Below are 20,472 nucleotides of genomic sequence, written 5' to 3' on the forward strand. Positions count from 1 at the left end.
GGGAAAGACAGAAGCCCAGAGAGGTGAAGTAGCTTCCCCAGGATAACACGGCAAAAAAGTGGCTAAGTCATAACAGAAGCCCCTATTCCAACCCTGGTGTTCCTTCCGCTGAACTACCTGCCCCTAACAGCACACTGTTTCAGGTCTACTGTTGTCCCTGAGTGGGAGGATTTGCCCTCCAATATATTTGTAGTAGCACCAGTAATTGTAATTTTTTTGTTACCTTTTCAATGAATAGCAAAGTGTTAAGGCCATAGTAGGTCTTCAATAAATACTTACTAAATCTCTGAAATAAATCAAATGGATGGTGATCCTTACTGGCTAACAAGATAAAGAGATAATAACCTAAATGAGACAGGAGAGGAGGGATTGCCAGGCAGTGGGAAAAACAGGAAGAATCCTGGACTCGGACCCAGGAAACTTGACTTCGAATCTTAGTCAATTCCTGGTCCTAGTCTCAGTCACCAGTAGTATCTTTACCTATAAGGTGACAGGATATATGTTCTTGTCTACTCTACAGGATTCCTGTGAGGATGACCAAGTGAGGTGATGAAGATGGAAGTCCTTTGTAAATGGTCCAGCACCAAAGTAGTAACAAAGGCAGCCACCACCTATAAGTGCACACATGTGCCACGTACAGGCAGACCTCAGATATTGTGGGTTCAGTTCCACACCACTGCAATAAAGTGAGTATCACAATAAAGTGAGTCCTAATCTTTTTGCTGGAGGGTCTTGCCTTCAATTTGTAAAAAAACCACAATATCTGTGAAGCACAATACAGCAAAGTGCAGTAAAACAAAGCGTACCTGTGTTGTTTTAAACACTTAACACATATTTGACCCTCAAACGAATTCTGTGAGGAAGGTAGTACTGCCCTCATTTTACAGATAAGGAAATGGAGGCAAAGAGAAGTGATATTACTTGCCTAGTGTCACAGAGCTGATAGGTGGCACAGCCAATATTCAAACCCAGGCAGTCTGGCTCAGATCTCATGCTGTTAGCAGGTGCAATGTTGCCTTCCCCGAGAAGGGCAGTATATTTATCTAGGGAAAGCCATAGGCACATGAAGCACACAGGAAAATGGGGCCTCGGCTCCCAGCACAGGCTGACCTGCTGGCCACGTCCTCCTCCGTGCCCTTGTCCAGCACGCTGCTCAGGTTGTGCTCGGCCTGCGTTTCCTCAGGTACCTCCTGCAGCTCCTCTGCCTGCTTCACAGATAGACGGTAGTTCTCCAGCTCAATCCTCTCAGGAGTGCCCCTCAGTCTCTTGGCAATGCTGGGCTCCTCCAGGCCATTCACACTTGAACCTGACAGACAAGCAAAGAAAGAAAGTTTTATGACAAACAATGGGAACTGACAATATGCCACAGGGACAATGGAGAAGGTGCAGGGAGAAAAGAGGCACCAACGGCATGAATGTCTAAGGCGGGCACCGTTCTTTCAGTGAAAGGAGGGAAAGACCCACCCTGAAGGCCAGGCAGCCAGATGAGGGGTGACTGAAAGTCATCAGGTCACAGACATGACAGAGGCCAGGAGAAAACCCCGGTGTGAGAGTGGCAGAACTTCACTAAGTCGGAGAAGCAACAAGACTGCACATCAGCCCTTTCTGGTGGGGGGCGAGGGGGATGCGGGGCTGCTCACTCTCCTTCTTCATCCCTGTGCCCTCAGCAAAAGTAGAGGGAAGAGACAATCTAACAGTGGTGGTGACTGGGTGGGGGTGAGGGAGACTTGGGCTGGACCTTGAGGAGGCTGTTCTCATTGAAACTAAGCCCCTCTAAAGCAGCTTTCGTCAAAAAGGGAGAGTCCTTCTGGCTGCCTCTACCCTTAATCCAGGATCTAATCAAGGTTTTTATACTACTGGCCCAGTGAAGTGTCCAGGCTAGTTGCTTTGCTGAACTACTCTCACTGTGGATTTGTTCGTGTCTCTCTCATGATTAGATTTATGGTAAACGCTTGTTTAATAAGAACACCATGTGGTGATGATATGCCCCTCCCACTGCACCTGGTCAGGAGGAATATAATATAGGCAGGCTGCCTCTTCCCTGGTGACACCAGCTCAACTGCTCAGTTCAGGTGATGCCCACTCATCTCTGTGTTGTAGAGACATGTTCCCCTTCGTAACTGATAAGTAAACCATGGGGTGATATGTAGAAATATAAAACTATCCTGCTCCCACCATCCTTCAACAAGTGGTTTTAGTATCCATTGATGATCTTTACCTGAGTCAATTATTACACTGGAAGGCACAAAATGGTAATTTTAAACATTCTATCATTCCTTCTCTTCTACCATTCTTTTGTAAAGAACTTCTCACATTTCTCTTTACTTTTTTGAGTACCACTATGGACTCATGGCTTCTGAAAATCTTCTATGTTGTATTTGACCATTATTTCTCGATGGTATCCTTCAATCTAGAACAGTTTCCCTGTCTTCCTCAACACCATCACTATTTTTTTGATATACCTTATTATCTCAACATTTTTTTTCTTATTCTTTAATGTCGTCAGTGTAATATGATGTAGTGCATAGGTTTAGGGTCAGACAAATCAACACTAGATTCCATCGGTGATGGGCTGAAGGGTCTTAGGAAAATGACGTAAGTACTAAGCACATTTCCTGATCTATAAATGAGGATGATGCCCAATCTCCCGGGGCTATTTTGAACATGGAATGAAATTATATGCATATGTACATGTGTATGTATGTGCGTGCCAGTTCTGTGCCCCACGCTTACTATCTTCCTCTTCTGCTTAAGCTTAGTACATGGGCGGTATTCAGCAAATGTGAGTTAAATGACATATCTGATGTCCAATAAAATTTTCACCACCAATTTTTGTGTATTCTTGTGTAGGTACGATGATAAAGATGAGAAGGCTCAGAATTCCCTGATTCTAATACCATTTGAGTCTTTTCTTCCCATCATGTATACAACTGTCCTTAAATAGAAAGCAGATGAGAAAAGGAAATAAATGTGAAGCAATTACCCAAGTAAAGAGTTTTGGAGAATTCCATAAATATGGAATAAAACTCAGTGTTTCTTTTGGTTGGGAAAAGAAAAGTAGAAGAAGAACGATCACTTCAGAGAAAACAATCAACTAACCGTATCAATTCAGATCCAAGCAATTTCAAGATAGAGTGAACAAAAACACACTCAGGATGAAAAACACTTAGAAGTGATGTCTGTTTTCAGTGGGTAACACATACTATTTGCCAGGAATTTTAATAGAACTTTGAGAAACAAAGCAGATTAGAACACTCTCTGTTCTTAAGGAGCCATAGGCTAGTCATGGAGAGACTGTCCTGTATAGAAATCATTTGAGAATGATATATCAAGTATTATGACTTATGCATGCATGTGGCAGGAAGGGAGTACATAAAAGGACAATTTAGCCCACTCAAGGGATTCAAGGAAAGTGTACTGGAGGAATATGGAGCAAGCGTGGCCAGGTTAAAAAAAATTGTGAGGTAGGTAATAGTTTGTAAATGAGGTAACTGAAGTTCAGAGACATTAAGTAAGCTGTCCAAGGTCAAAGAGCTAGTGAGCAGTGGAGTCAAGATCAGAATCTGAGGAGGAAGCATTAATTCAGAAGACTACCAAGCTTCCCTTGACTTAGGAGAAGAAGAGAGGGAAGGTATGTTTTCATAGAGTCCTATTCTGCTTTCCCCTTTGGGAGTCTTCATCAGAATCTCCTGCCCACTACTCCACAACTTTTTTTTTTAGAGTCAAAAGGAAAGTTTATTAGAAAAAGGGTAACACTTCACGGACAGAGTATGGTCTCCTCTCAGAGGTAGAGAGTGAGAGGGACAGTGAGAGAGACAAAGAGGCACTGAGGGGGACTTGAGAAGGACAGTGAGAGACAGTGAGTGAGAGTAAAGGCAACGAGAGGGACCTATAATTTTTAAGACTAAGGACACAAAACTTCATGACTTTGTAAAAAACTGAGGTGGAAAAAGTAGAGTCAGCTCACTTAGGTCAGCTCGCTTAGGTCAGGCCCAGCCCATGGGTCTACACCTGTGTAGAGTCAGCCTTGCCCAGAGCTCACAGCAACTGGGAAAGCATTGCCCGACATTTCCTTGGGCCAGTTAGGCCCTGTGGAGGTTCAGTTTTCCCAAACGGGAGGTGGCACTCAGAGGATACTTGGCAAGTACCTGAAACTCACCAAGTGCCAAAATATGCTTAAAATTACTGGCCCAATAACCTCAAAATGCCATGGGAAATTAAAGAAATCAACAAAATCAGCTTTCTTGATCATCTGTCCTAAGCAAGGGGCTATTTCCTAGCTAACCACATGGTGATGACAAACACTGAACCTCCCTCTTGTCCCCCAGGACCTTCCTCTCTCATCAACTAATGGAAGAGCCTAGGAGAGCAGAGGGAAAATAATTGGCAGACATGGGTTTAGAAAGTCAAAGTTTAATCAGTGAGGCCAAAACCCACCCAGCCCCTCCTCCTCATGCTAGAGCAGCAGTAACCACACAGCAACTTTCTAGCTAAAAGTGGGATGAAGATTTAGAATAATTTCTAAGGCCAATTCTTCACTAAGTCAGGAGAGGCAGATCACAAGTAACTGGAGGCTAATTTCCTATTTCACACATACCAAAGGGAAACATCTCCCATCCTAAATAGGAAAAAGGCTCTGGGCCTGACCTAAGGGTTATGTTTGCAAACAGTCACTGCCTTCATGAACTCTACACATCATCCTGAAAGAAATATTTTTCCTAACAGGACAACCTGCTCTCAGCTGATATGTAAGAACTGTCAAAAGCCCCTATTCCTATCTGCCTGATTCCTGGAGAGATGTGAGGGATGTAGATAATGCTCAAGAGCTAGGGCCTTTCTAGTCCTCAGCAGGCAGCTCTTCTCCCCCTTACCCTTCTGCAGTGGTAACAAAGCCCCAGTACTAGGGAGCAAGCTGCCGAGGGAATCTGAGGGCTTTTTTTCCCTCTCCCCGTATTCATTTCTGGTCTGTTTTTCCATTCCTTTTTTATAAGCTTAGGAAAGCTTTGACAAGATCTGAAAGTCTGACAAAGACTTAGGAAAGGGCACAGTGAACTGAGATTGATTTTTATCATATTTCACAATATTTCTAAGTAGGATGAATGCTGGGGTTCATTCATTCAACCATCCATTCAACAAATACTTATTTGCAGACCTGCTTCCAGACAGGCACTGTACCAGGTGCTTGGGTACACCAGTAGACAAAACAGACTACATCTCTGCCCTTGGGAAGCCTGCATTCTGATGCACTATGGGTGTCACCTACCTGCCAGAGAGGCCAATCACCCAGGGTGTCAAAAGATATCAACTATAGCCATGTTCTAACAAAAAATGACCCTGTGACCTGAAATGATGGGTACTATTTGGGGAGAAAAGCACTCTTGCCATTTTGGAATATAGAGATTCTCCTGTAAGGTTGCTCTCTCTTGCTTTTGTTTCCTTTATCACAAGTTAACTTGAGAGAGTGATGTCAGCAGCATGGCAGCATGAGAGGACCTCCAGATTTTTCTCTTTGAAGTTACAACAAGTTAGACAGCTATAATTAAACAAAGGATTCCATGCTCAATACACAAACATGCTTACGAAATTCGAGCATTGAGACATTTGAAGGTGTGGACAGTGGAGATGGGATGGGGGAAGAAAGGGATGGGAGCCACAGATGCATTCAGGAGCTCATCATACCCCAGTGGTTGCAAGAGTAGTAAAGGGTCAGGGTGCAACCTCACAGGGCAAACCAGAGGGGCAGAGACTGTAACCGGGCCCGGGGAGCCAACACATACTGAGGCTAAACCTAGGGTCAGGAGCAGAAAAACAGTGCAAAGGGTGGCAGTGTTGGACAAACCACCATCCCTAGACAAAAAGAAGCCATAGACTTCCTTTGAGAACCCGCTCCGCTCCCCAACTCCTGTGGCCCGCTGAGCAGTAAAACCCTCACTCTACAGGTAGCGAAAGGGCAAAAACAATCTTCCAGCCTAAGTGGTCTGTATTTACTGTGGCTACTAAACCCACTAGAAAGAATAGATGCTGGAACCCACTTCCCTCCGCCCACCCCTTCCATACCCATCATGGGGGAGCCTGATAGAGGCAGCTGTGTCACCTCAGACAGAGCAGCTCTGCTGGTGGCTTCTGGCTACAGGAAGGCAGTGCTGGGAACACACATGCCAGGAGATCCATAGCCTATCACATCACATATGGGGCTGATGCCCTGAGACCAAAATGACTGGGTGGTAAAGAGGATGTGCACCTCCTCAGGAAATATGAGGCATTTTCCACAGCTGAGGCGACATTGCCCCACAGAGATTTTAAAAGCCCCAGTAGCACAGGTAAGAGAAAATAAAAACTTGCACTTCCTTACCACCTACGGGAAAACAAAGAAAAACCTCTACTTATCAAGCTGTTGAACACTGAAGAGTCAATTAAAAAAAAAAAAGGTTTTATTCCTCCAAGTGCCCTGGCAGAGAAATAATCCATCAAGCACAATGAATAACCAAAGCAACAAGTGAGTTCAGAAAGGAAATGAAAAACCTCCAAAAATAGAGATAAGGAAGACCACAAAGCAAAAATCTAGAACTAAGACATATAACATAACAAAGGAGAAAATGGAGGGAAAGAAAAATCATAGAATACCACCTTACTAAAATAACAGACAAAACACAAAGGAAAAGAAATAATGCAGATACAGAAATATCAGAAAATAAAATGGCTATAGGAAATCCTCATATATCACTAATCATCCTAAATATAAATGGACTGAACTGACTAATTAAAAGGCATGGAGTGGCAGGATGGATCAAAAACAAAACTCAACTACATGCTGCCTCCAGGGGCCACATCTCAGCCACAAAGACAGAGACTCAAAGTGAAGGAGTGGAAGATGATAAGCCAAGCAAATGGCATACAGAGAAAAGTGGGGGTAGCTGTACTTACACCAGACAAAATGGATTTCAAGACAGAAAAGGTAACAAGAGACAAAAATGGACATTTTATAATGATAAAGGTGACAATACATCAAGAAGACATAACACTTATTAATACATAAGTACCCGACATGGGAGCATCAAAATATATAAAGCAATTACTAATAGAACTAAAGGGAGAGACTGACAAAAATACAATTATACTAGGGGACCCATATACCCCAGTGACAGCGATGGACAGATTATCCAAACAGAAAGTCAATAAGGAAATACAGTAAGACCGAATGGGCATAATTGATATTTGCAGAGCTTTTCATCCCAGATCATCAGAATATTAATTCTTCTCTAGAGCACATGGAACATTTTCAAGGACAGACCATAAGTTGGGGCACAAAACTAGTCTCAACAAGTTTAAGAACACTGAAATCATAGCAAGCATATTTTTTGACCACAGTGTTTCGAAACTGGAAATCAATTGCAAAAAGAAAGCCAGAAAAACCACAAATATTTTGAGATTAAACAATGATTGGGTCAAAGAAAAAATAAGAGATCAAGAGACACATAGAGACAAATGAGAACAACAATACCATATATCTAAATTGTTGGGATGCAGCAAAAGCAGCAACATGAGGGAGGTTTATAGTATTACAGGCCTATCTAAAGAAAGCAAGAAAAATCTCAAATAAAAAATCAAACATTACATCTTAAAGAACTAGAAAATGAAGAACAGACGAAGCTCAAAGTAGTAGACAGAAGGAAATAATAAAAATTAGAGCAGAATTAAATAAAATATAGAGAACAAAAGGACAATGGAAACAATTAGTGGAATGAAGAGCTGGTTTATTGAAAAGATAAAGCTGACAAACCTCTGGCTAGACTCCCTAAGGAAAAAAGAGAAAAGACTCAAATAAACGAAATCAGAAATGAAAGAGAAGTTACAAAAAATACCACAGAAAGACAAAAGACTATACAAGAATACTATGAAATGCTATACACCACCAAATTCAATAACTTAGAAGAAACAGACAAGTTCTTAGAAATACATAATATTCTTAGACTGAATTATAAAGAATTGCGAAGTCAAAATAGATTGATCAACAGTAAGGAAATTCAGTCATCAAAAACCACCAAAAAAACACAAAAGTCCAGGACCAGATGGCTTTATTAGTAAATTCTACCAAACATTCAAAGTTTTAATACCTATCTAATCAAACTCTTCCAACAAACTGAAGAAGAAGCAATACTTCCTAACTCATTTTATGAAGCCAACATTGCCCTGATACCAAAACCTGGCAAAGACAACACAGAAAAAGAAAATTACAAACCAATATCTCTGATGAATATAGATGTGAAAATCCTAAACAAAATACTAGCAAATCGAATACAACAATACATTAAAAAGATAATATTACATAATCAAGCAGGGTTCATTCCAGGGGCACAAGAATGGTTCAACATAGGCAAACTGATCAATGTGATACACTACATTAACAAAATTAAAGACAAAAACCATACAATCATATCAACAGAGATAGAAAAAGCATTTGACAAGATATATCATCCACTTATGATTGAAACACTCATTAAAATGGGAATAGGAGGAAAGTACCTCAACATAATAAAGGCCATATATGACAAATCCTCAGCTAATATCATACACAATGGTGAAAAATCAAAAGCTTTCCTCTAAGAGCAGGAACAAGACAAGATGCCCACTCTCATCACTGTTATTCAACATGGTCCTGGAAGTCTTAGCCAGAGAAATCAGGCAGGAGAAAGAAAGAAAAGACATCCAAAATTTGGAACGAAGAAGTAAGCTGTCTCTATTTGCAGATGACATGATCTATATATAGAAGAACCTAAAGACTGCACCAACAGACTATTAGAAACAATAAACAAATACAGTAAAGTTGCAGGATACAAAATCAATGCACAAAAATCCATTATACTAACAATGAAATATCAGAAAAATAAAGAAAACAATTCCATATGCAATTGAAACAGAATAAAATACTCAGGAATAAACTTAACAAAAGATATAAAGGACGTATACACAGAACTACAAGACTTTGTTGAAAGAAATTAAACATAAAGAAATGAAAGATATTCCATGTTCATGAACTGAAAGAATCAACACAGTTAAAATGGCCATATTACCTAAAGCAGTACACAAATTTAATGCAATCCATATCAAAATCCCAATGGCATTTTTCTAAGAAATAAAACAAACAAACAAAAAATCAAATTTGTACAGAACCACAAAAGATCCTGAATAACCAAAGCAATCAAGAGAAAAAAGAACACAGCTGGAGGTATCATACTCCTTGACTTCATATCATACTACAAAGCTACAATGATCAAAACAGTATGGTATTGGCAGAAAAACAGACATACAGACTAATGGAAGGAAATTGAGTCTAGAAATAAACCCACATGAATATGGGCAACTAATTTTCAACAAAGGCACATCCAATGGAGAAAAGAAAGCATCTTCAATAAATGCTGTTGGGAAAATTGGAAAGCCACATGCAAAAGAACGAAACTGGACTGCTATTTGATACCATACACAAAAATGAACTCAGAATGGATTAAAGACTTAAATATGACCTGAAACAATAAACACAGAGAAGAAAACATAAGTACTAAAATTATGGACCTCAGACTCAGAGAGGAATTTATGAACTTGACCCCAAAGGCAAGAGAAGTAAAAACAAAAAGAAATGAATGGGATTTCATCAAACAAAAAAGCTTCTGCCCAGCAAAAGAAATCACCAATGAAACGAAAAGGTAACCAACCAAATGAGAGAAGATATTTGCAAACCGTACCTCTGATAAGGGGCTAATATCCAAAATACATAAAGAACTCATACAACTCAACATCAAAAAACCAAACAGTTCTATCTAAAAATGAGCAGAGTACTTGAACAGACACTTTTCCCAAAAAGATATACAGATGATAGATATATTAAAAGATGTTTGACTTCACCAGCTATAAGGGAAATACAAATCTAAACCACAATGAGGTGTTACTTCATTCCTGTTAGAATGGCTATTATCAGTAAGACAAGAAATAACAAGTGTTGGAGAGGATGTGGAGAAAAAGGAACCCTCAAACACTGCTGGTGGGCATGTAAACTGGTGCAGCCACTACGGAAAACAGTATGAAGGTTTCTCAAAAAGTTAAGAATAGAGCTACTATATGATCCATCAATACCTCTTCTGGGTATCTACTGTAAAATTTGAAAACATTCATTCATAAAAAAAATATGTGGTCTATGGCCATGCCACCCTGAACATGCCTGATCTTGTCTGATCTAGGAAGCTAAGCCGGGTCGGGCCTGGTTAGTACTTGGATGGGAGACCACCTAGGAATACCAGGTGCTGTAGGTGTTAAAAAATATATATATGTGTATATATGTGTGTGTGTGTACACGTACACACACATACGCATACCCTTATATTCACTGCAGCATTATTCATGGTGGCCAAGACATGGAAACAACCTAAGTGTCTTTTGATGGATGATAGCATAAAGAAAATGTGTACATATATACAATGGAATACTATTCAGCCATGAGAAAGAATGAAATACTGCCATTTACGACAACATGGATGGATCTTGAGAGTATCATGCTAAGTGAAATAAGTATGATGGAAAAGAGCAAGAACCATATATGATTTCATTCATATGTGGGATATAAAACAAAGCAACAGACAAAGCAAACAATTTCATAGACAAAACAGCATGAATGTTTCTAGAGGGGAAGGAGGATGGGGGGAAGATTAAGAGGGTAAAGGGGGTCAAATATATGGTGACAGAGGGAGACTAGACTTTGGGTGGTGAGCACACAATGCAATATACAGACGATGTATCATAGAACTATACACTTGAAACTTATATAATGTTATTAACCAATGTCACTCTAATAAATTTAATTTTAAAAAGTTACTGTGATTTCCCTTTTAAAAAAGATTAACTAAATTCCTTCCAGATGCCCTCTTCAATATCCACCCCAAAGCCTTGCCTGTCCACATCTTGCACTAAGGAAAGCACCAAGCCATGTACTCGGTCTGAGCTATAAGGTGTCAAAGAGGTGTTAAGGAAGATGAAAACTCCTGAAGAAAGGAGATTATCAAGCTGGCAGTATAAATTTAAAATCCCATACCACTGCAAAATTTGTGAAATTGACTTTTCCACTGCCTGGTTTACCACTCTCAGAAACATTCATAATGTTTTTTTCTGAGAAATGAGGGTACCCCTCCATACATAGAACCCCAGCCCTTACAAAGCTGTAAAGGAGGGTCTATGCCTCAATTTTGTTTTCTCCCTGCTCCTGTTGGAAATGATACAGCTGCTACTCTCCCACGCTTCCTCATATACTAAGAAATATGGATCAAACCATTTGAAGTAGTGGCTGTTCTAAAACGGAATCACTGTCTGGCCTAGAGACGTTTCCTATGTGGGACAAGGTCTTCCTTCAGGAATGTATTAAGCCACAGTTGGACCCCAGTGACTTGAGCTGGGTGGGTCGTAATATAGTAAAGACTCAGCTTGGAGATCAGTACACTCCTTCCATCTTGCTTTCAGCTGAAATTCCTGTATGAGTGTTGTTTATGATCTGAAAAGCAGGCAGGGCACACACCATCCACATGGAGTGCCATCTTGGCTTATAAACCTGAAATAATGGAACAGGTCATTCTCTGCCTTGGGGACTTCATCACTCTTCTGGTCAAGATGGACAATATGATCTGTATCTGTGAGAAAAGAGTTCCAGCCTGCGTTTAGGAGGAGGACATTATTTCCAGCCTAGAAACAATTGATAGAACAGAGATTTACTTAAAAGGCCCTGCAGTTTATTAAAGGCCTTTCTCTGTTTACTGTATGGTGCCTGGGACCACTAATTGGACTTTCCCCCTTTAGCCTCTCAGTTCATTTCCCTTAGAAGACTCTGCTTGACCCGGCTCACATTCTTCTACCTTTTATAGCCATTTCTTATTCTAAGAGGGCACTAAACACATTGCCAACACTGCACCTGTGCATGGATAGGGTTCCTCTTGCTTTGGCAGCCAAAGAAAGACACTGCTATGGCTAGGTAACTTTTGTCCCTGTACATCTACTCTCTAACAGACTCTTCTGTGGCTTCCTACTGGCAGGGAGTAGGAGCTCCCAGAAATTTTCCAAGATCATATAACATGAGGGTGTAAGACATTTCTTTGCTTGTGAAGCAGGCAAAGAAATAAGGACGACTACCTGTGTCAGGCACGTGATGGGCATACTGCAAACATTGGCCACTGATTGTCACAACATTCCCATCGATCACTCTTATTACCATTATCACATTGAGGTACTGAGTCTCAGTGATGTTAAGTAATATGTCCAAAGGCTGAAATAAGGCAGATCTAAGACTCAACCCAGGGCTGTATTACCCTGAAGCTAGGCTCTGTCCACCCAACCATGCAGGACAGAACTGTTAACTGCCTATTACGTATGAACTATTTATTCTTCATTTGGGGTAACTGTATTTTTATGTGGGGAAAAGTAGGTCATGTGGATTCAAGGGGAGGCTCAGTTGCTTTGGAGATATTTAATTACCAAGAGTTGGGAAATTCTGAGATAAATACATGACAGAGAGGCCAAGGAGGGAAAAATGAGGCAGGGAACAAACCAGAACTGTACCAGGAAAAACCAACCAGTGGGAATGGCGACATCAGGCAGACTGGGATGCTGTTCTCAGGGATTCTGAGGCACTAGCTCACTCTCCATCGGGACACTGAGGGCTGTTTCATCACCACAGCCCTCTGCTCTCAATCTGTGTGATCCCGCGGAACTTTTGTTTTTAAGTTAGTTTTCTAATGTTAAATTATTTTTACTGTTATTATTACAACATCTCACAAAGGTGCCTTTTGGCAGATGAAAATCTTGGCACATGTTGCTCTATCTGGCATAGGCAAAGAAGTTTCTTTTAAGGTATACATCCTATTCTCCATTAAAAATCCTACCAGTGCATCTGATAGCTCTCTTGATAATATATTTTTCATGTGTTATAATATCTCACAGATAAAATGTGTCTTAACAGTCAGCTGGGTCACCCTACCAAATGGCTGCCTCTTTGGTGTTGGAAAGTTGTGAGCATGTCGAAAGCACTGGGGTTTGGCTGTGTTTTCTCTTAAATCTCATGAGAGCTATGTTCTAGCTAATATTTTACCTTCCTTACCTGGCTACTCACGTTTACATAACTGAAGGTGAGATCTCAGAAAGGGGTAACTGTTGTGCAATGGGACTTGAGCGACCTATTTTATTAGCTCATACATGTGCTCGTAAGCCAGGAGATTCTATAGTTAAATACAAGTAATCTATCAAATTAATCCAATTGTGGGGCTGACCTCTGAAATCATAAGAGGCAGGTAAAGAGAAGAATGGCTCAACAAGGTAAGCCAGGACCATCCCTTCTCTCCTACTTCTGTCTACTGCTACGCAATCCTGCTTTTTGGAGCCATGGCTGCATTCTCAAAGGGCTCTGACATGCATCTTTATTACACCATCTATTTCCTGTTCACAGGTTCGAATGTGCCCCAAACCAGAGGCTCTGCTGGGGAGGGGAATTATTAGCCATCTTTGTGTTTCTGGCGCCCATCGGTGTGTCAGAGTAGGTATGTTCAATAAACCTTTTTAAATAAATGATCAGAATAAAAGTTCTAATGCTGTATCTAAACTATAATAACATTTCACTATAATTTTAAGAAATTAGTTGAACATATTCTGGTTTCGGTTTCGTCATAACACAGAATAGAATCCTTCAGACCTCTGTATCTCTCAAGTAGCTCGATGCTGTCAGTGACCCAAGAACAATGCCACCCCTGTGTAAAGGGTGAGTCTACCAAGATAACAGTTCCCACAGCACCTAAGAAAGAGAAATGCCCTATGAAGATGCCAGCATCTCAGAAGCCTCTATGCGTTAAGGCCCTGAAAAGAGACTGTTTGAAATGGTCAATGTCCTAAAATCATGATTTCACTTCACAGTGGAGAGTGGTTTAGTTCTAGGGAGCAGCTTGCTTCCTAGAAGACCAGACTCAATAATAACAAGTGGAAGAGAGAGGTGGAAAGGCAGAGAAGGGCCACGAATCTGCAGGCGAGGCACTCTAGGTCGATGTGCTTTCCCCAAGACACTGGGTTTCAATTCCGATTCTTCCTGTCCTCCGGAGCAGAGAGACTGTGGCTCTTCAGTTCAGAGTGTGTCCAAAGCTGGCTCTGAGGAGGCCCACAGATGGCCAGCTGCACAGTCCCAGGACAGGCTTGATCTCTGGGCCATTAAAGTGATTTTCAACATCTGCGGGCTATGGCCACAATCAGACTGTCAAAAGGGACAAACCCACACCTCAACAAAAAGCTCTCTGAAACAGTTTCCTTTTAAAGATGCAAAATCTCATAAAGAGTATTCTCTTAACTAGCTGAAGATATATTTTTGGAAAAAAACTAAAATCGCCACCAGCTATGTCCAAACAGACCACTTGATACTCATATCTATCACAGTCATACTTTTGTCTTTATCTGTTAGAGGGTCACTAGGACTGGACTGGAAAAGAAACATCAGTGCCTAAGGGCAGAGGCCCTAGGTGGTGGATGGAATGAGTGCTGACCAGACATGGGAGAGCTCTTTCTAAAGAATGGTGCGCACCGTCAGCAGCAGTGCCCGGCTCGCCATAGGCGGCCATCCACGCGCTCATTCCAAAAGGGGAAACCAGACCTCTCTACCACTGACGGGCCATTAGGTAGTGCTTAGGTCCTTGGGGGTGGGGGCTGTGGCTCAAACTAGCATGGATCCAGACAGTCCCTAGGACCACGTGTAACCCTAGCTCTGCCCAAGATAAAGCTAACTAGAATCCTGCTCAGTCCTCTGACTTTTGGATTAGGAGTTGAAAATTCAGAGTAATGTAAACCCTCTTTATGATTGCTTTCTTTTTCATTATTATAGTGTAGAGCCGGCAGGGAGTCATGAAATTAACGGGTGACTTCATATCCCATCCATGCAGGCTGAGGAAAAAGCAATGCCAAATTTAGCCAAGTACTTGCAGAGATTTAACAACGCTTCAGAAGAGCTGGCATGCAGGGCATGTCAACTCCCCCAAGCCTAGTCTGCTGAAGACGAGAGAGAGAGCCAAGCCCTTCTTACTATTGTTTTCCTAAATCTCTCTAGTTAGGAATACATTCCAAATGGGCCATCCTGTCCTAGCCCCACAGAGAAGGAGACCAGACCATCGGCCAGTCAGGAGAAATAATCCTAACTCACTCTCTCACTGATTATTCCAGCATTTTCTGGAATCTCTACCAATGATAATCACATTCGATATTCCTGTAATTCTTTTAAATAAAAAGTTTCCATACATTTTAGCTTATTTGCTCTTTACAACAACCTTATAGAGAGGAACAGGTCTCATTTTTTCTATTTTATAATTTTATAAGATGGGGAAATTGAGGCTTAGAGAGGTTAATGACTAAAAACTGGCAAGGATAAAGGCTATAAAACTAGAACTCAGTTTGGCATCTTCTAAAGATTTATGCTTGTTCCATTTAGACCCAGCTGAATTCTTTGAGGCTGTGGTTACCACAGAAGGATGAGCACATTTTGGGGGTGCAGGGACAATTTATTGTGGTACAGGGAAAAAACACTAGAACTTCTGTTCTTTCTTAGTCTTGTCTTCTAAAATGTTTTGTAAATGTCAATTCACATGCACAATATTAGTACAGGGGTACCTACATGTGCACGAGTGCCTACATATTGCGAAGTATGTGCTCACAGTTTTAATAAGGGTAGGCAGTAAGATTTAGAGACCACTGCTGTTCATTGTGGTTTTGTATCTCTTTTATTAGTCTCACTCACTCTATCTGATCTCCTACAGGGAACAATAAAACTGAGATTAACTGTATGTCAACATCATGTCTTTTCTTTTTCTGACTTTAGTCCAGATCAGTGGTTGTCAACTGGGGTGATTCTCCTTAGGAGTCATTTGACAATGTCTGGAAACATTGTTGGTTGTCACAGCCTGGGTAGGAGTGTGGACTGACATCTAATGGGAAGAGGCCAAAGATATTGCCAAATATCTTACAATGCAGAGGACAGGGCAGCCCTCCACAACAAATAATTCTCTAGCCCATAATGTCAACAGTGCTGAGCTTGAGAAACCTGGGCCTAGAAGTTGTATCAAACTATTTCTAATCTTTCACTAAATAGGCCAACCAATCCACTGCATACTCTGATCGTGGCTTGATTGGATTAGGTGCATTAAGGCTAGAGCAGTGAGCTCATAAATTTTCACCTTCATTGCTAAGGCAAGACATCCTGACCAAATAGAAATGCAATATATGAAAGATAAACTGAGAATTGCCATGCCGAACAGAGAGCTGTTGGCTTATTCAAAGAAAAAAATCCAAAGAAGATGTTCAGATGCTGAGTGATGAACTAGTTTCAGTGCTACACACTAAACAGATGTACCATAAGTCACGGCACGTGACATCGAAATATTTCATCATCTTATGGCACAAATCCACTTAGACGATGACTTTGCTCATTCTCTGCAATGCAACTTAAAGGCAGCCTGCACATACCCCCATGTTTGTCTTGTGTGTGAACCCTACTATTAAACCGAAGTAGAAATTAAAGGAGACCACAAATAAGTTTAATGAACTGTTTTCCTTTCACTTATCCTTCCCTAGCTGGGTGCTAGAAGCCTGCTGGTAGATGGAATAGCCCTGTGATATTATTATAGTTGGTCCTCTCACTAAACCCAGAGAGAAAACCCAGAGAGTTGAAGACACAACGTGGAAAAGTACATCTTCTTTCTGTGTTCTCAACCCTTCTTTTTTTCCAATTTCTAAAAACATCCCATCTATCTCTAAGGCTCCTTGTCAGGGCATGCCTTTCCAAAACCGTGTTTGCACATGCTCAAACTTCCTGAAAGCATTTCTGTGCCTATACCAAATTTTATCCAACAAGGCAAAACCAAAACTGCTCATCCACAATGATATGTACATTTAGCCCCAAAATTTAAAAGTCAATCATTTTATGTGTCGGTTCATTCCAAAGTGGTTCCAACTTGGATAGATAAGAATTTTCCTGTTTATCTCTCCTACCACAGATAATTCTGCTCAAACTGTCAGTACAAAGAGGCAAACAAGTGTCTCTCTTTCGTTATACCCACACTCCACTCAGGGGCAAGGCAGGTAATTTCTTACAAGGTCTGTGAATCGTAGCTGTAAAAGCAGCAAGAGAATGAAAATGTCAGCCCAATCACCTCTAGGGTCTTTTATAAAAGAATAATAAAATGAGACAGTACAGAAAGAGAGTAGGCGAACAGATTTATAAGTTAGAGGTACTTACACTGGGTGCCAGAGAACAACAATAAACATCTCCCTTGTATGTAATAATCCCCGTCTCCTCCAGGCTACTTGCATGGTATAGTTTCCATTTGGAGGAACACAGGAAGGAACTGTTTTAGTCTTATTCTTAATAACACAATTTTAGGCTTGATTTTATTTGTGACGATCAAAAAGAGAGTTGATTCACTGCAGCATTATTCAAAATAGCTGAGACATGGAAACAACCTAAGTGTCTATCAGTAGATGAATAAAAAAGATGTAATAATAAATTACCACTCAGCTATAAAAAAAGAATACAACCTTGCCATCTGCAACAATATGAATGGATCTTGAGGGTATTCTAAATGAAAATAAGTCAGATGGAAAAAGACATAAACTATATGACTTCCCTCAGATGTAAAATCTAAACAAAACAAAACAAATAAAAGCAAACAAAAACAGATACAGAGAACAGATTGGTGGTTATCAGAAGGAAAGGGAGTTTGGAAACCAAATGGGTAAAGCAGGTAAAATGTATAATGATGGATGGAAACTAGACTTGGTGATGATCACTTTTTAGTGTATACAGATGTTGAATGACAGTGTTGTACACTTGAAATATATGTTATATAATGTTATATATCAATACTGATATTAGATGTCAATATTACCTCAACTTAAAAAAAGAGCTAAATTGTGGTGAGTATGCAGGTTTTTCTTCAGCCCCAGAGTGGTAGTGATGACCTGGTTAGACTAGAGTCTCAGCATTTCTCTGAGGATCTTTGAAACCACCTGATCCACTTAAAAAAAAAAAAAAAAGCCAAGGAGAAAATGGAGAGTCCATTTTATATTATTTATAGTCAATTCAGTGGTTATTATTCTCTTCCTCAGTGCTTTTTGATGATTTCCCCCCTTCAGAGTCTCAGCTTCTCTGAGGATCTTTGAAACCCCCTGATCCACTTAAAAAAAAAAAAAAAAAGCCAAGGAGAAAATGGAGAGTCCATTTTATATTATTTATAGTCAATTCAGTGGTTATTATTCTCTTCCTCAGTGCTTTTTGATGATTTCCCCCCTTCACATATCAGTGATGAAACCTCTTTAATCTATTGCTCTCTTTCCAAAGGAACGTTCCTAGCTCTGAGATCACTGCTAAGAAATTGGGGGGCATGTAATTCCTAGGAATAAAAATGCATACAGGGCATGCATGCATATTTAATAAAAATCTTATTTGTGGAGCTAAACATATAGCACTCTTCCTCTTTACCAAGTGCTGACAAGTTGAGGTTGCAGAGAATGGAAGCTATATAGCACAGCAAGTACATGAGGCTCTTGTGTCTTCTGTATAGAGTGTATACCAACTGCACTGATTAGTGCGTGGCCTTGATCAAATTTGCTTGACTTCTGTGTGCCTGTTTTTCCATCTGCAAAATAATAACTCCTCATAGGCTACTGTGAGGATTAATGAGCAATATACACAGAGAACCCAGACAGTGCCTGGCAGAGTGAGCGCTATGTGCCAGCTCTTATTCTATGTGTTCTCCTCTGCTGTTTTCTATGAGTTAGTTTGACAAGGGCTACTGTGTAAAGTAGTGCTAATCACATGGGGGCGGGGGGGATAAGAGTTAGCATACTTCAAGGTTTATTCCCTATTTTTATTTGAAGAAAAGACTTCCATAGAGAAGGGGGCTCTCTTGGTTTTAAATATCGACAGCCCCTTGTCATGGTATTTCAGCAGCATGGAAGGTGGTTGCCAGCTTTCCACAACAGAGCAAAGCCAGTAAGACTTTGGTTCTTACCTACAGCAGCCTGTTATTCCCCGTCTTCCCCATTTCCCAGGTGCCCGGTGCAGCCTGCTTCTCTGAGGTTTGAACTGCCCTGGAGCCACTTTCCCTGTATCATGTGTCCCAGTGTTACTGAGCCTCCCAATACCAAGTCGCCAAGAAAGGTGAAACCAGCTAAAAGGCAGGCAGGTTTGGAGTAATTCAGGTTAGCAAAATGGTGGTGGTGGGGGGAAATTTTATGGCTGGTCTCTCTCCAACATGATCTTTCTAATCCTGACTTAGTTCTAGAAAACAAGGAAACGAGAATCAATAAGCTGTTATCATTCTATTACAGTCGATATCAGCTATTCCTTGGTCACCAGGCTGAGCCCAGTCCAAGAAACCTACAATGGGTTAGCTTCTTAGAGATAAACTCTTTTCCTAAAGTCCCTGTTAGAGTTGACCTCATCACATTTTTAGGTTGGAGTTTTGAGTAGCTACCAAATGCCAAGAGGATTACTCTTTCTGGAATTCGCTTCCATAGTATTCCCGGCTTTATTAACCTTGAAAGAACACGAAAAATGAATGAAAACATTTAGGCCTTTGCCTGTAAAACAGCCCTGATTTTGTCATGTTTTTTTGAGGAAAACCAAAACCCACTGAGACCCTGAGTTCTCCTGCTACCCTTAGGTCGTTGCCTGGTAGCACAGGTCCTTAGTAATTGGGGGCCCTTACCTTTTTTAGCTGGGTTCACCTTTCTTGGGGGGTTGGCTTTGGTGGGCCTTGTAACACTGGAATGGCAGGGTGCATGAAAAGTAGCTTTGGAATCTCAGAGAAGCAGATCGTCCTGGGTAGAAGGGCCTGAGTTCTTCTGGTGACAGGGGCTACTTAATATAAAACAATTACTGAAGACCTACAGTTTCAGGCAAGGATCTAAAAGAAATCAGGCTACACTATGAAATAATAGTGATAAAGTGGAAGTAATCTTGATATTTCACAGAAGTACAGAATAAAGAACTCAACCAGTTAATAGGCACACCCGGGACAGTTTCATGCGATTAATGGATAATCACAACGAGCTGGGTAAGTACAGAAAAAATAGAGGTAAAGAGAACATAAGAGGCCAATAGAAATTCTAACTTAGTTGTAAGGATTTTTCTAGTGACTATCCTAGCATGGCCCCAAGAGAGTTTGTTCTGTAGTGAGACAGAACGGGGGCCCCATACTCCCTTCTACTGAAATGTGTTCCAAAACTTCTCCTTTACACAAGGAGAGGCCTCTGAGAGGGGTGAGCCTTTTTCACGTTTTGTGAGTGCTCTAACTATACCTGTCTCAATGTTGGGAGGACAACGATAACATCTAAAGCAAGGGTGCAGTTAGCCTGGGCCAAGGTTTGGGTGTTGGCGGTGACTCAATCTCTTGCTCATTGTCTTTCTTGGAGGCC

General features: G+C 40.9%; 1 protein-coding gene and 1 pseudogene across 1 annotated transcript in view; one reads left to right on the forward strand and one right to left on the reverse strand.

The window, feature by feature from the left end:
- MICAL3 (microtubule associated monooxygenase, calponin and LIM domain containing 3) overlaps positions 1–20,472 on the reverse strand; it is a 188,923-nt gene that overhangs the window by 47,969 nt on the left and 120,482 nt on the right. The window contains exon 20 of the mRNA XM_025041083.1: positions 1,111–1,306. Coding sequence (XP_024896851.1) covers positions 1,111–1,306 — 196 coding nt within the window. The remainder of the gene's footprint in view (positions 1–1,110; positions 1,307–20,472) is intronic.
- On the forward strand, positions 10,186–10,304 carry LOC112472369 (annotated as a pseudogene).

The sequence above is a fragment of the Pteropus alecto genome, unplaced genomic scaffold (assembly GCF_000325575.1).
Source record: "Pteropus alecto unplaced genomic scaffold, ASM32557v1 scaffold76, whole genome shotgun sequence".
Lineage (NCBI taxonomy): Eukaryota > Metazoa > Chordata > Mammalia > Chiroptera > Pteropodidae > Pteropus > Pteropus alecto.